Source organism: Terrapene carolina, unplaced genomic scaffold (genome assembly GCF_002925995.2).
Source record: "Terrapene carolina triunguis isolate 2854851 unplaced genomic scaffold, T_m_triunguis-2.0 Scaffold583, whole genome shotgun sequence".
Taxonomy (NCBI): Eukaryota; Metazoa; Chordata; order Testudines; family Emydidae; genus Terrapene; species Terrapene triunguis.
The window spans coordinates 735,159-750,641 of NW_020664934.1; the positions used below are offsets into that span (position 1 = coordinate 735,159).

The 15,483-nt window shown below is 46.5% G+C and overlaps 1 protein-coding gene across 1 annotated transcript in view; it reads left to right on the forward strand.

Annotated features, from left to right (window-relative positions):
• Window positions 1-15,483, forward strand: part of LOC112119804 — a 16,968-nt gene that overhangs the window by 1,002 nt on the left and 483 nt on the right. Inside the window, exon 2 of the mRNA XM_026659130.1 lies at window positions 2,546-3,219. Coding sequence (XP_026514915.1) covers window positions 2,546-3,219 — 674 coding nt within the window. The remainder of the gene's footprint in view (window positions 1-2,545; window positions 3,220-15,483) is intronic.

Consider the following 15,483-nt stretch of genomic DNA (forward strand, 5'->3'; position numbering starts at 1 on the left):
TGGAGGTGCAGGGCAGAAGGCTGGGTGTTGGGGGGAGGTCAGGGCAGGGGGGTGGGGAGGGTGCAGGGCAGAAGGCTGGGGTGCTCGGCTCGTGGGGGTGCTCCCAGCCCCCTGCCCTGAGCAGCTCAAGGCAGGGGGCTGGGAGGGATATGCCCTGTTCCACCCCCTTCCCCAAGGCCCGTCCCTACCTCTCTCTGCCTGCTCTACAGAGCAGGGAGCACGCTGCGCTCAGCTCTGCTCCGCTCCCCGTTCCCCTCGCAAGGGCCAGCGGGGGCGGGGGGTGGAGGAGGAGGGGCCGGAACGCACCAAGCTGTGGGAAGAAGTGGGGGAGGAGGGAAGCTTGGCTGCTGCAGGACCAAGCTTCTGCCTCCTGCCCCCACAGGGGAGAGCGGTGGGCGGGGGGGGCTGAGTGGGGCGCGGGGCCGGGACCCCCCCCACCGCTCTCCCCTGCGGGGGCAGAAGGCAAAAGCTTGGTCCTGTGGCCGCCAAGCTTCCCCCCTCCCCCGCTTCTTCCCCCAGCGTGGCGCTTTCCGACCCCTCTGCCCCTCCTCCTCCTCCTCTCACCGGACAGGTAGCGTGCCACTCAAAATCGACTCGTGTGCCGTGTTTGGCATGCATGCCATTGGTTGCCCTCCCCTGGACTAGACGATCATAATGATCCCTTCTGACCTTAAAGTCTATGACCTGCACCTTAAATCCTCAGCCCCAAACCAGAGCCCTCACCCCCACTGCACCCCAGCCCCCTCCCACACCCTGAACCCCTCATTTCTGGCCCCACCCCGGAACCTGAACCCTCAGCCCAGAGCCCATACCTCCTTCCACACCCCAACCCCCTGCCTAAGCCCAGAGCCCCCTCCCATATTCCGAACCCCTTGGCTCCCTCCCTCACCAGGCTGGAGCCCCCTCCTGCACTCCAAACCCTTCATCCGCAGCCCCACCCCGGAGCCTGCATCCCCAGACGGAGCCCTCACCCCCTCCCACACCCCAACCCCCTGACCCAGCCCAGTGAAAATAAGCAAGTGAGTGAGGGTAGGGAGAGTGAGCGACCGAGGGAGGGGGGATGGAGTGAGCGGGAGCAAAGCCTTGGAGGAGGGGTGGGGCAGGGGGTGGGGCAAGGCTGTTTGGGTTTTGTGTGAGTAGAAAACTGGCAACCCTACCCCTCAAACGGGTTTTGTCACCTTTAGAAAAATGTACCAGGGTTAATGTAGATTGTTCCCCCTTAATCAAATGAAAAGCACCTTGTGTCCATGTACATAAGTGCTTCAACCAGTGTTATGTAACAATTAGTGCTCTCTGCCTGAAATTTTTAGGGATAATACTTCAGTCAATTGGAGATCAATCCAGCATGTACATTGGCACAATTGTGCATTACTGACTGACACAGCTTAGAGCTGACAGGCCCTTCAGCCAGTGAACCTCCTTAGTTTGCCAGCTAAGAGTCCCCTTTCAAACCGCTACTTCCTCAGAGTCCCCTCCTCAGAAATGGTGCCCCACTCATGATTACTCCCTCCAAATGCTCAACTAATGGTTCCTGCATAGACACATTCTAAGCTAACTGTGAACTTCTGACACATTTCCCTCTGGGGTCCCCCTCCTAGCAATGGTCTCCTGTCAAATGTTCCCCTCTGCCCATGAACCACCCCATTAATCCTCATCCCTGAAATGCCCTGCCCCCACTTCTGTCATACCACTTGTCCTGGCTACCAGATGTCCCAAACTGAGCCAACTGTGGCTCACCAGCTGCTAGTACAGGTGCCAAATCATGACTTATAGCTGATGAACCAAATAATGCAGATGCTTGGATTCCATTGACAGCAGCCTCACCCCCCTCCATTAAGCCCCCCCCCCCAGGGCCAAAAGAAAGTGCCAACCATCCCTCATTAGGGCTCTGCTTTGTCAGAGCTGTTCAGGTCCAACAGAGCAACATCATCTTTTGATGACGATGAATAATTTTTTGCAAAGGATTCAACAGTGCCACTTGAGAGTGTTCAACACCAGATCCTGTGGGTATTTTGAGCTGTATAGGGGGATTGGATACTTTAGGGGCAGTTGTTGGATGATGTGGCCAGGATGCATTTTAAAGGGTGGGGTGAGGAGGTTGGATCTTCTTTGAGATGACAGCCCATTCACTACACCTGCATCAGTTTAAGGCAGCCCTAGTGCGGATGCAGGGTAAAGCTTAGACTGTTTCAGAGTGGCTAGTGTGGACACACTCTTTCTTTGTGTTTCAAAAGTTGAAGCACAATGGATTGAGCATTTGTAATATTGAAAAGCTAATATTTAAGAAATTCAGTCAAAAAATGACAAAACTAACCAAATAATAAATATTAATATTCTATAAAGAAGTTGTACTAATCAGCAGGACAGTTTCATTGTGCGGACATCTAGATGGACTGATCTAAGAGAGTAGATCTCCAACAGTATCTGTGTATACTATAATATCTTAGAATGTCTTTTTTCATGTAAACTTTGTCCTTTTCTCAGACTGTTCTGATGTTTATTCTTGCTGCAAAAATTGTAATTTTGAGTTTCATCTTACTTTCAGGTTGTCAGAATTACAAGACAATAAGAAAGTAGTGATGGAATCGTTGGATACGGGGTCTAAAGCAAAGAAAACTCTAGGAAACGTTGACTATGTAGAGTCATCAGAATTTTCCCAAGGAATTCTACCTACAAATAAGGATGTCATTCAGAACATGTTGTATCTGTTGCAACCCAAAAGAGCTGGGCAAGCACAACGGTCAAAAGAAGATGCAGCCCAATTGCTTGCTGAACTTCTGCAGGAACACTGGTTGTTTTGCAACTTACACACCATAGCAACAAAAAATATAAAAAAGAATATTCTCAAAATGTATGAGGAATTCACAAAACTCTATCAAACCAGAAAGCAGAGACAAAATCAGTCATTTACAGAGAAGGCAGACACATTCAACAGGAGTTCAGAACAGCTCTTTGACATATTTTGTACAGACACAGTGATAAGAAATGAGCTGGAACAATACAGTGGTATAAAAATGACAGACGTTGAGTGGAAATTTCTTGAAAACCAAAGAAGTGAAAGAAAAATGTACCATAAAGATTTCATGGACAAGAAAGAAATTAAGATGATGGAAAGAAGAAAACTACAGTGCCTGGAGCACTTGAGAAAAATTGCAGAAAAAAAAGAAGCAAGTGAAGTCAAAGAAGAGACTTACGAAACTGATGAGAAGTCAGATGAAGGTATGAGTGTAAATGAAACATATGTTGTAGAAGAGGAGGAGGATGAAGGTGTTCCAGATTTTTCATCTAAGGGGAAAAGAAAGCGTCCATATTCTACGTGGACTGCCAGCTCACCAACATCAGCTGGTGATAGTATGCCTCTTGAGTGTCAACATATACGTATGAGCATCAGGAAAGTTAGGCCTGGGTTCTATGAGACTGTTGACAAGTTTTAAAAACTGCTAGTACATGTCAGTCTCAAGCTGAGGCTACTGTAGTAGAAGTTAGCAACAAAATGTTTAGGAGATCTTGAAATACCATGATCATTTGGAAGTCCCTGATGTAGATACTCTAACAACATTCAGAAACATCCACCTTGGAGTGAAGAGCATTGAAGTAATGAGATTGGCAGAAACTATAAAAGATTATGAACTCCAAAGGAAAAAGCAGTCATTAACTAATGATATGAAGGCTTAGAGATAGATGATCTGGAGGTTATGTAGCAGTACAAGTCTCTTCATCTAAGGCCCTGACTGTACTAGACTTTTTTGGATGAATGTTCACTAAGAATACAGTTAAGAGTACCAAATACTTGTCATCTAAGACAATATATAAAATCTTCATTTCCAGAAGTGAAAGGCTAAAGTTTTAGCACGATTCTTTGTTGTCCACAGAGATAATGTAATTATGTTGCAAACAGAACAAGGAATGGAAGAGTCATTTCCATTCTCAGAAGTGATCTGATTCATAAACAAAAAACCTCCCAACTTTGATTTTTGCATGGCCATTTTTAAAAAACAGTGCGATAAACTATGTCTAGGGCCCTACCAAATTCACGGTCAATTTCACAGTAATAGGATTTTTTAAATAGTACATTTCATGATTTCAGCTATTTAAATCTGAAAATTCATGGTGATAGCAATGGTGGGCCAATAGTGTCAACAGAAGTCTAGTTGACTACTGGGAAGTAATACAATATTGTTGATAAAGCTAATTTAAAGTGCAGATGCTGAGCAGTCACAACTCCCATTAATTTCAGTGGGAATTGAGAATGTTTGGCACCTTTTAGAATCGGCACTAATAGTAAAACTGGCTAATTACCTTTGTTCTTCAACTGCTTTGAAATCCCACTCCCAGTGAGTACCTACTTAAATTAGTAGTTTTAATGTTGCATTTCAAATTCATATGGAATAAAGAAGAACTGCTGGTATTGTGAAGGAGGCAATGGCCTTGCCTTTCAGGCTCAAGTATATGTAGCTACATTATCTCTCTCCCTCAAAGGATGTAACTGTCTGCCTCTCTGAATAATATACTTATTATCAGTCTCTTATCGGTTACTCAGTTAACTTTCACATAAATAATTGATGAGGTCCCTTGAGGATTTATTCCAAAATATTAACCAAACTCAGTACAGTAAACATAGTTTTTACTTTTTTTGTCGTTAACAAAGTTTAAAAGGAAATTGAATTTAATGATTTGCATGGCACATTTCAACTTCTTGCCTTCAAGACCTGAGATATATTAGACCTTAAACCAGTCACTGGGCACTCACAGCAGCAGCACTGCTTGAGCACTGGTCTTGGACCAAATGTGGCCAGTTTTAGATCTTGGAACAGTATGATTTTTAATCCCTGCTGTAAAACCCACTTCACACTACAAATACAGCAAGTGATGTAAACTGAAACGTATTAAACAGAAACCCAGCGTGGTTTGAATATGGTTTTTAACACTGTTGTATAGTGCTTCGATAACGTTCCTAGTTCATTGAGGTTAAGGCTAGAAGGGACCATTAGATCATCTAGTCCAGGGATTGGCAACCTTTGGCATGCGGCTCGCCAGGGTAAGCACCCTGGCGGGCCGGGCCAGTTTGTTTACCTGCCGCGTCCGCAGGTTTGGTCAGTCGAGGCTCCCACTGGCCGCAGTTCGCCATCCCAGGCAAATGGGGGCTGTGGGAAGCGGTGCGGGCCGAGGGAGCAGCAGGTAAACAAACGGCCCGGCTGCTAGGGTGCTTACCCTGGCGAGCCGCGTGCCAAAGGTTGCCGATCCCTGATCTAGTCTAACCCCTTGTAAATCACAGGCCATTAAATTTCACTCGGTTACAGAGCCCAATAACTTGACTAAAGTGTATCTTCCAGAAAGGCATCCAGTCTTAATTTGGAGACCTCAAGAGAGAGTCCTCCAGTTTCTTTGGTAGTATGCAGCTTAATTTGTTAATCTCCCCAGATTTAAAATGTAGTGGTCTGGGAAGGGTCAGCCCCAAGATCAGCTACTGTAGAGAACTTGTCATCACAATGAGGATCCCAAAATACACAGCAGGGACATCACACTACTCTTTGATTACATAATAATTTTATTTGCTAGCCAGGCAAAAATCATAGACTCATAGAATATCAGGGTTGGGAGGGACCTCGAGGTCATCTACTCCAACCCCCTGCATAAAGCAGGACCAATCTCCAACTAAATCATCCCAGCCAGGGCTTTGTCAAGCCTGACCTTAAAAACCTCTAAGGAAGGATATTCCACCACCTTCCTAGGTAACCCATTCCAGTGCTTCACCACCCTCCTAGTGAAAAAGTTTTTCCTAATATCCAACCTAAACCTCCCCCACTGCAACTTGAGACCATTATTCCTTGTTCTGTTATCTGGTACCACTGAGAACAGTCTAGATCCATCCTCTTTAGAACCCCCTTTCAGGTAGTTGAAAGCAGTTATCAAATCCCCCCCCCCCTTCTTCTCTTCTGTAGACTAAATAATCCCAGTTCCCTCAGCCTCTCCTCATAAGTCATGTGCTCCAGGCCCCTGAAACACACACTCTTCAATAGAGCAAAAAATAGAAAGATACTGTCAGATGTCCAGCGCTTGCATTACTTACACCAGGGATCGGCAACCTTTGGCACATGGCTCACCAGGGTAAGCACCCTGGCGGGGCGGGCCAGTTTGTTTATCTGCCGCGACCGCAGGTTTGGCTGATCATGGCTCCCACTGGCGGGAAGCGGCGGCCAGCACATCCCTCTGCCCACGCCGCTTCCTGCAGCCCCCATTGTCCTGGGATGGTGAACCGCGGCCAGTGGGAGCCGCGATCAGTCGAACCCGCAGACGCGGCAGGTAAACAAACCGACCCAGCCCACCAGGGTGCTTACCCTGGCGAGCCGCATGCCAAAGGTTGCCGATCTCTGCTTTACACCATCCTTTGTGGAGATACCCAAGAGTCAGTATGTGTTTGTTATCATGGCATCTCTGAGCACTCATGCCTATTGTGTTATGCTAACACCCACTTTAGCTTGCGCGTATTTCTAATGGTTTTCACATCTTTTCCTTATCTGTATTTTTAACCCCACTTCTCTTGAGGGTTCCCACTGCTAATTGGTTTAATACCCATTTACGTCACAATAATTTCCATATATGTCAATTAGTTACCATTTGCAGTGTTGCTGTCGCCATGTTGGTCCCAGCATATTAGAGGGACAAGGTGGGTGAGGTAATATTGTTTATTGGACCAGCTTCTGTTGGTGAAAGAGACAAGCTTTTTCTCTTATACAGAGCTCTTCTTCAGGTCAGGCAAAGGTACGCAGGTCTGGTCTACATTACAGACCTATATCTGTATAACTATGTTGCTCAGGGGTGTGAAAATCCACATTTTCATACCCCCGAGCAACATAGTTATACCAACTTAACCCCCCATGTAGACAGCACTATGTTGGTGTGGAGGTGGATTAACTAAACCGACAGAAGAGCTCTCTCCTGTTAGCTTAGAGCAATGGTTTTCATACTGCGGGAAACGACCCAGTACTGATTCGTGGAATGTAAGGCACTGGGTCGCAGCGGCTCTGGTCAGCACCGCTGACCGGGCCATTAAAAGTCCCGTCAGCAGTGCTGCCCGGCTAAGGCAGGCTAGTCCCTACCTGCTCTGACACCATGCTGCACCCCGGAAGCGGCTGGCAGCAGGTCCAGCTCCTAGGCAGGGGGGCCATGGGGTTCCGTGCACTGCCCCTGCCCCGAGCACCGGAGCTGGGGGGGGAAATGCCTGCGGGCAAGAGCAGCACCTCTGCCCAGCAGCCGGACCTGCTGTTGGCCACTTCCAGGGTGCAGCGTGGTCTGCGATGCCAGGACAGGCAGGAAGCCTGCCTTAGCACCCCTGCTGTGCCGCTGACAGGGAGCCACCTGAGGTAAGCCTGCACCCCAATCCTCTGCCCCAGCCCTGAGCCCCTCCAACCCCTTACCCCTTATCCCCAGCTCTGTTCGGTTGTGGGCATCAACAATTTTCTTCAATTGGGTTGCCAGAAAAAATGTTTGAAAACCACTGGCTTAGAGTGTCTTCATTAAAGCGCTACAGTGGTGCAGTTGCACCAATGCAGCCTTTTAAGTGTAGACTTGCCTTCAGTGTCACAGCTAAAGACAAGGTGGAGCAGATAAGGAGTTAACACGTTGCAAAGAGACTATTCAAAGTGAAGTGTGCAGTTAACACCTCCGCAGTCATAGGACAGGAGGGTTAGTGGGTTACAAATTGTTGTAATGAGCCATAAACCCAGTGTTTTTATTGTGTCCATGATTTTTAGTGTCTAGCTAAGTTATGAATTTAAGCTCCCAGGCTCATCTATTCAAGGGGTTTTGCAAGTTTCCTTTGATATGAGAACTGAGAGGTCAGATATAGAGTGATTGTTGCAAGTGAAAGGCTTTCTGCAGTAAGCAGCCGCAGCCATAGTAGGGCAGCAGCAGCCATAGTAGGACAAGAGCAGCCATGAGCTAAGAAGCAGGGAGTCACATGATGTCCCATCTAAACTGCACCAAAATATTATATTGGGTTGTTAAGAAGCATTTCTGCCCTAATAGCACCAATAGTTACCAAACAGACAAATCTTAAAATGTGTAAACAGAACTTTGCAAGGTAACACTCTGTTTGGCAAAACCACTTACCAGAAGTTTTGGTTGAAAAGATTCCATTGATTGCTTTTGTATGTTCTTTAATTTGTAATACTTCCATTTGTTTACCTATAGTTATCACTGTCTGTTCTTTAATTTGTTTTTGAAAAATTTAAATCAACTAAGGTGGTGGGATCTGATTGGTTAAAGAATTGTTTCATAATGGGCTAGGATTGGTGAAAAATAGTTTTGTAGTACTTCAGTTTAAAATGATTGGTTAAGGTACAGCTAAGTAGGCCCCAAGTTTTAGCTATATAAACTGGGGTCCAAAAGGAAGTTCTTTGGAACCTAACTCCAGGACATAGCCCAAGATCAGAGTCGCCAGACCTCAACATCCTGCCAATCATACTGTGCAGAAGCTGAAGTCCAGGACGATCTAATCTTAACTGGCCACCAAGAAAAGTTCGTCTGCCTTATTGGGAGTGTTGAGCATTGTATGCTTAGCAAGTGTATTGTGTTTTGGTAACTGTTAATAAATGGAGGTTAAGTATATTACTGTGTAAGGCTCTTTCACTGGTAAAAGGCCCTGCAAACCCACAAAAGATTACACCCTGAGCCCTAGGAACTGGGTAAGGGTGGGTAGGTGCATCTTTTGCCCCAAGCCCTGGGAACTGGGAAAGTGGGGGTGCCTAAGGCTATGTCTACACTATGTACCTTACAGTGGCACGGCTGTGCCGCTACAACCGCATTGTTGTATGCAGTGTATCCACTCTTTGTCGCCTGGAGAAAGCTCTCCTGATGGCAACAAGGGGTGGTAGCTTCGTCGGCGGGAGAGCGACTCCCACCAATGAAGCGGTGTCCACCTGGGCGCTTTTCATCATTAAAAAACTTTTGTCACTCAGGGGTGTGGGGGAAAAAACCACACCCCAAATGACAAAACTTAACGAAAGTGCAGTGTAGACATAGCCTAAATTAACTGGGTTATGCCTTGAGCCCATGGAGGGGTAAAGATGGGGTACCCTAAAGTGTGTGGGTAACAATTGTTTTGTAAAAAGTGTTCACCCCCAAGTGACCAAAAGCATCCTATCTTTTATCATTTTTTGTGAGAGTTCATTTGAGAGCCTACTGATTCTCACTTCACCCACCTAGTTGTTGGGGCATTTAGTGCACTGGATCAGGTACAACACGTGATAGACACGTGTAGGACCCTTTGATCTTGAAAGGTGTGTTGTGGGTGGTATTGATCATTGCAGCAGTGGAGATATATCTGCAGGTTTTGCATCTGTTGTTGCAGGGCGTGATGCTGCTTTGAGTTGGTGTATCCTGGGGAGCTTGCTTCTGATGATGAGCATGGTGAGGATGGGGTGTTGTTTGAAGGCCAGAAGAGGGGGGTTTGAGAGAGATTTCTTTCAGGATGTGGTCCCCATAAATTATGGGTTGTAATTGTTTAATGATACCCAGTACTGGTTCCAGTGTGAGGCGGCAGCTGACAACTAGGGATGTATGATCAGATGTTTTCCCGCTCTCCTCCCCCTCCCCCATATTGAAGCGTTTTCTCAGTTGGGTGATCTGTTCCATGGTGCACCCTACATCTCTGGTGGAGTGTTCTTGTTTGGAGAAGGTGGTTTTAAGTGTGTTCAGTGAATTTTTCTTCAAAGCATATTCTATGTTATCTGAGTGCCTGGCTGTAGATAACGGATAACAGTCAAGGAACTATGATGTGACTGGAATAACAGAAACTTGGTGGGGCAGTTCACGTGACTAGAGCACTGTCATGGATGGGTATAAACTGTTCAGGAAAGACAGGTACGGGAGGAAAGGTGGAGGAGTTGCATTGTATGTAAGAGCGGTATGATTGCTCAGAGCTCCAGTATGAAACTGGAGAAAAGCCTCTTGAGATTCTTTGGTTTAAGTTTAGAGGCGAGAGCAACAAGGGTGATGTCATGGTGTGTGTGTGCTATAGACCATCGGATCAGAAGGATGAGGTAGACGAGACTTTCTTCGGACAACTAACTGAAGTTTCCAGATCACAGGCCCTGGTTCTAATGGGGGACTTCAATCACTCTGACATCTGCTGGGAGAGCAATACAGCAATGCACAGACAATTCAAGAAGTTTTTGGAGAGTGTTGGGGACAACTTCCTGGTACAAGTGCTGGAGGAACCAACTAGGGGCCATGCTCCTCTTGATCTGCTGCTTACAAACAGGGAAGAATTGGTAGGGGAAGTAGAAGTGGGTGGCAACCTAGGCAGCAGTGACCATGAGATTGTTGAGTTCAGGATCCTGACAAAAGGAAGAAAGGAGAGTAGCAAAATACGGACCCTGGACTTCAGAAAAGCAGACTTAGACTCCCTTAGGGAACTGATGGGCAGGATCCCCTGGGAGGTTAATATGAGGGGGCAAGGAGTCCAGGAAGGCTGGCTGTATTTTAAAGAAGCCTTATTGAGAGCACAGGAACAAACCATCCCGATGTGCAGAAAGAATAGCAAATATGGCAGGCAACCAGCTTGGCTTAACAGTGAAATCCTTGCTGATCTTAAACACAAAAAAGAAGCTTACAAGAAGAGGAAGATTGGACAGTTGACTAGGGAGGAGTATGAAAATATTGCTCAGGCATGCAGGAGTGAAATCAGGAAGGCCAAATCACACTTGGAGTTGCAGCTAGCAAGAGATGTTAAAAGAGTAACAAGAAGGGTTTCTTCAGGTATGTTAGCAACAAGAAGAAAGTCATGGAAAGTGTGGGCTCCTTACTGAATGAGGGAGGCAACATGTGGAAAAAGCTGAAGTACGTAATGCCTTTTTTGCCTTGGTCTTCACAGTCAGCTCCCAGACTGCTGCACTGGGCAACACAGTATAGGGAGGAGGTGAGCAGCCCTCAGTGGTGAAAGAACAGGTTAAGGACTATTTAGAAAAGCTGGACATGCACAAGTCCATGGGTCCAGATCTAATGCTGAGGGAGTTGGCTGATGTGATTGCAGAGCCATTGGCCATTATCTTTGAAAATTTGTGGTGATCGGGGGAGGTCCCGGACGATTGGAAAAAGGCAAATATAGTGCCCATATTTTAAAAAGGGAAGAAAGAGAACCCGGGGAACTACAGACCGGTCAACCTCACTTCAGTTCCTGGCAAAATCAGGTCCTCAAGGAATCAATTCTGAAGCACTTAGAGGAGAGGAAAGTGATCAGGAACAGTCAGCATGGATTCACCAAGGGCAAGTGATGCCTGACTAACCTAATTGCCTTCTATGATTAGATAACTGGCTCTGTGGATATGGGGAAAGCAGTGGACATGTTATTCCTTGACTTTAGCAAAGCTTTTGATACGGTCTCCCACAGTATTCTTGCCAGCAAGTTAAAGAAGTATGGATTGGATGAATGGACTATAAGGTGGATAGAAAGCTGGCTAGATGGTCGGGCTCAACGGGTAGTGATCAATGGCTCGATGTCTAGTTGGCAGCTGGTATCAAGTGGAGTGCCCCAGGGGTCGGTCCTGGGGCCAGTTTTGTTCAACATCTTTATTAATGATCTGGATGATGGGATGAATTGCACCCTCAGCAAGTTCGTAGATGACATTAAAATGGGGGAGTGGTAGATACACTGGAGGGTAGGACTAGAGTCCAGAGTGACCTAGACAAATTAGAGGATTGGGCCAAAAGAAATCTGATGAGGTTCAACAAGGACAAGTGCAGAGTCCAGCACTTAGGAAGGAAGAATCCCATGCACCGCTACAGGCTGGGACCGAGTGACTAAGCAGCAGAAAAGGACCTGAAGATTACAGTGGATGAGAAGCTGGATATGAGTCTGCAGTGTGCCCTTGTTGCCAAGAAGGCCAATGGCATATTGGGCTGTATTAGTAGAAGCATTGCCAGCAGATCGAGGGAAGTGATCATTCCCCTCTATTCGGCATTGGTGGGGCCTCATCTGGAGTACTGTGTCCAGTTTTGGGCCCCACACTACAAGAAGGATCTGGAAAAATTGGAAAGAGTCCAGCGGAGGGCAACAAAAATGATTAGGGGGCTGGAGTACATGACTTATGAGACAAGGCTGAGGGAACTGGGATTATTTAGTCTGCAGAAGAGTAAAGGGGGATTTGATAGCAGCCTTCAACTATCTAAAGGGGGGTTCCAAAGAGGATGAGCTCGGCTGTTCTCAGTGGTGGCAGATGACAGAACAAGGAGCAATGGTCTCAAGTTGCAGTGGGGGAGGTCTAGGCTGGATATTAGGAAACACTATTTCACTAGGAGGGTGGTGAAGTACTGGAATGGGTTACCTAGGGAGGTGGTGGAATCTCCATCCTTTGAGGTTTTTAAGGCCTGGCTGGGATGATTTAGTTGGTGTTGGTCTGGCTTTGAGCAAGGGATTGGACTAGATGACCTCCTGAGGTCTCTTCCAACCCTAATCTTCTATGGTTCTATGATTGTTTGGTGTGTTTTTGGAGTGGTTACTGGATCTGGGGAGGTAAGTGCTGTGATCCATGGGTTTCTTGTATATAGTTGTCTGTAGGGTTCCACTGGTGAACCTGATTGTGGTGTCCAGGAAGTTGTTACTGGTGTGGGAGTGTTCTAGAGAGTTTGATGGATGGGTGGTGGTGGTGATCTACGAGGGAGTTTAGGTCATCTGTCCAGAAGATGAACATATTATTGCTGTATCTCAGGTATAGCATTGGTTTCTTGGTTCATTTATCCAGAAATTCTTCCTCAAGGTGGCCGTCAAAGAGGTTGGCACGTTGGGGAGCCATCGTAGTACCTTGGGTTGTTCCCATAGTTTGTACAAGTAGTTGTGGTAGAATGTAAAATTGTTATGGGTGGATGAAATGGATGAGTTTGGTGATGTGTTTGGGATGGATATCTGCGTGTTGTCTGTTGTATTGTGGATATTTGAGGCAGGCAGCAATTCTGGAATTGTGAGGGATGTTGGTGTATAGGGAGGTGACATCCATGGTGGCAAGGATGTTGTTCTGAGGGAGGTTGTAAATGTTGCGGAGTTTCTGGAGGAAGTTGGTTGTCTCCTGCAGGAAGCTCGCCCTTTGTGTGGTGAGTGGTTTGAGGATGGTTTCTATGAGTCCGATATTCCTTCAATAAGAGTGCAGATGGGTCTGCCTGGGTTCCCAGGATAGATAATATGCAGAGCTGTGGGTATGCGGAGTGGGGTAGATAATGAAATGGGTGCAGAGCTGTGGGTGTGGGGTAGATAATGAAATGGGTGCAGAGCTGTGGGGGTGTGACATTATTGACACAAACTGGGACCGTATAGATCATTGTTGCAACCAAGGTCCTGTAGTGACCCCTTGTATAAAAGGGGTCAAATGAGGTGTCTAAGACAAGGTTATGATTTGCTGGTTATGATTATGCTATCTGTATGCATGTATCATTTTTGTATTTAAAGTTATAAGTATTGGCTCTATACTGTCTGTATTTCAAACTTGTACTATGCTTCTGGGTGACACCCCAGACAATTTGGCGACAGCACTGCTTAGCCTGCTTGATGACCCATTAAGGACCATCAGCTATACAATTGACCCATTGAGAGAAGGCAGATACACCTTGTGACTCAGCAAGGCATGCAGGGACATGCCTATGGACAAAACTCTTTAAGGTTTTTCCATGCCATGTGCTGGGTGGCTTGTCTTTGGAACAAAGAAAGCAGAGGCCACATGGCAAGAGACTATAAAAGGCTGCTGCATCTCCTACATTTTGTTGTCAATCCTGCTTCTTACTTCTGGAAGCACCTTGCTACAAACTGAAGCTCTGAACAAAGGACTGAATGACTCGCCCCAGCTGTGGATGTACTCCAGAGACTTGATTTGAACCTGCAGTTTATTCCATCACTGCTACAAGCCTGAACCAAGAACTTTACCATTACTGTATGTGATTGATTCCATTTAACCAATTCTAGCTCATCTATATTCCTTTTTTTATGAATAAACCTTTAGATTTTAGATTCTAAAGGATTGGCAACAGCGTGATTTGTGGGTAAGATCTGACTTGTATATTGACCTGGGTCTGGGGCTTGGTCCTTTGGGATCGGGAGAACCTTTTTTCTTTTACTGGTGCATTGGTTTTCATAACTATTCGTCCCCATAATGAGTGGCACTTGTGCTAATACTGGGAAACTGGAGTGTCTAAGCTTGTATGACTTATGGTTAGCCAGTGGGGCGAGACCGAAGTCCTCTCTGTTTGGCTGGTTTGGTTTGCCTTAATATTAAAGTATCAGGGGGTAGCCGTGTTAGTCTGTATCTACAAAAACAACAAGGAGTCTGGTGGCACCTTAAAGACTAACAGATTTATTTGGGCATAAGCTTTCGTGGGTAAAAACCTCACTTCTTCGGATGCTATGCGTTTTTACCCACGAAAGCTTATGCCCAAATAAATCTGTTAGTCTTTAAGGTGCCACCAGACTCCTTAATATTAAAGGAACTCCAGGTTTAGGCTGTAATTGTCCTGCTCTAAACAATTTGTCCTGAATTGATACTCTCAGTTGTGTCCTGCCAGAGGCAGCATCGTTACATGGGGTGGGGCAGATAATGAAATGGGTGCAGAGCTGTGGGGGTGGGGTACATAAAGAAATGGGCGATGAGCTGTGGGGGTAGGTACATAATCAAATGGGTGCAGAGATATGAGTCTGAGGGGTGGGGTAGATAATGAAATTGGTGCAGAGTTGTGGGGGTGGGCTAGATAATGAAATTGGTGCAGAGTTGTGGGGATTGGGGTAGATAATGAAATGGGTGCCGTACTGGGTGTGTGTTGTGGATGGGGGAAATAATGAAATAATGGAATGGGTGCAGAGCTGTGTGTGTATGTGTGGGGTAGATAATGAATGCAGATCTGTGGGTGCAGGGGGTGAGGTATATTATGAAATGAGTGCAGAGCTGTGGGTGTCGGGGGTGGAGTAGATAATGAAATGGGTGCAGTGCTGGGTGTGTGTTGGGGGTGGGGTAAATAATGAAATGGGTGCAGAGCTGTTGTGTGGGGGTTGGGTAGATAATGAAATGGGTTAAGAGCTGTGGGTGTGTGGGGGTTGATGTTGAAATGGGTGAGGAGCTCTGGGTGTGTGGGGATAGGGTAGATAATGGAATTAGTGCAGTGCTGTGGGTGTGGGGTGGTGGTGCAGATAATGAAATGGGTGCAGTGCTGGGTGTGTGTTGGGCGTGGGGTAGATAATGAAATGGGTGCAGAGCTGTGGGGTGGGGTAGATAATGAAACAGCTGAAGAGCTGCATGTGGGGTGTAGATAATCAAATGGGTGCACAGCTGTTGGTGTGGGGGTGGAGTAAATAATGAAATGGGTGCAGAGCTGGGCGTGTGAGGATGGGGTAAATAATGGGTGCAGAGCTAAGGGTGGGGGGGGTCGGGTAGATTATGAAATGGGTGCAGATCTGTGGGTGTTGGGGTGGGGTAGGTTATGAAATGGGTGCAGAGTTGTGGGTGT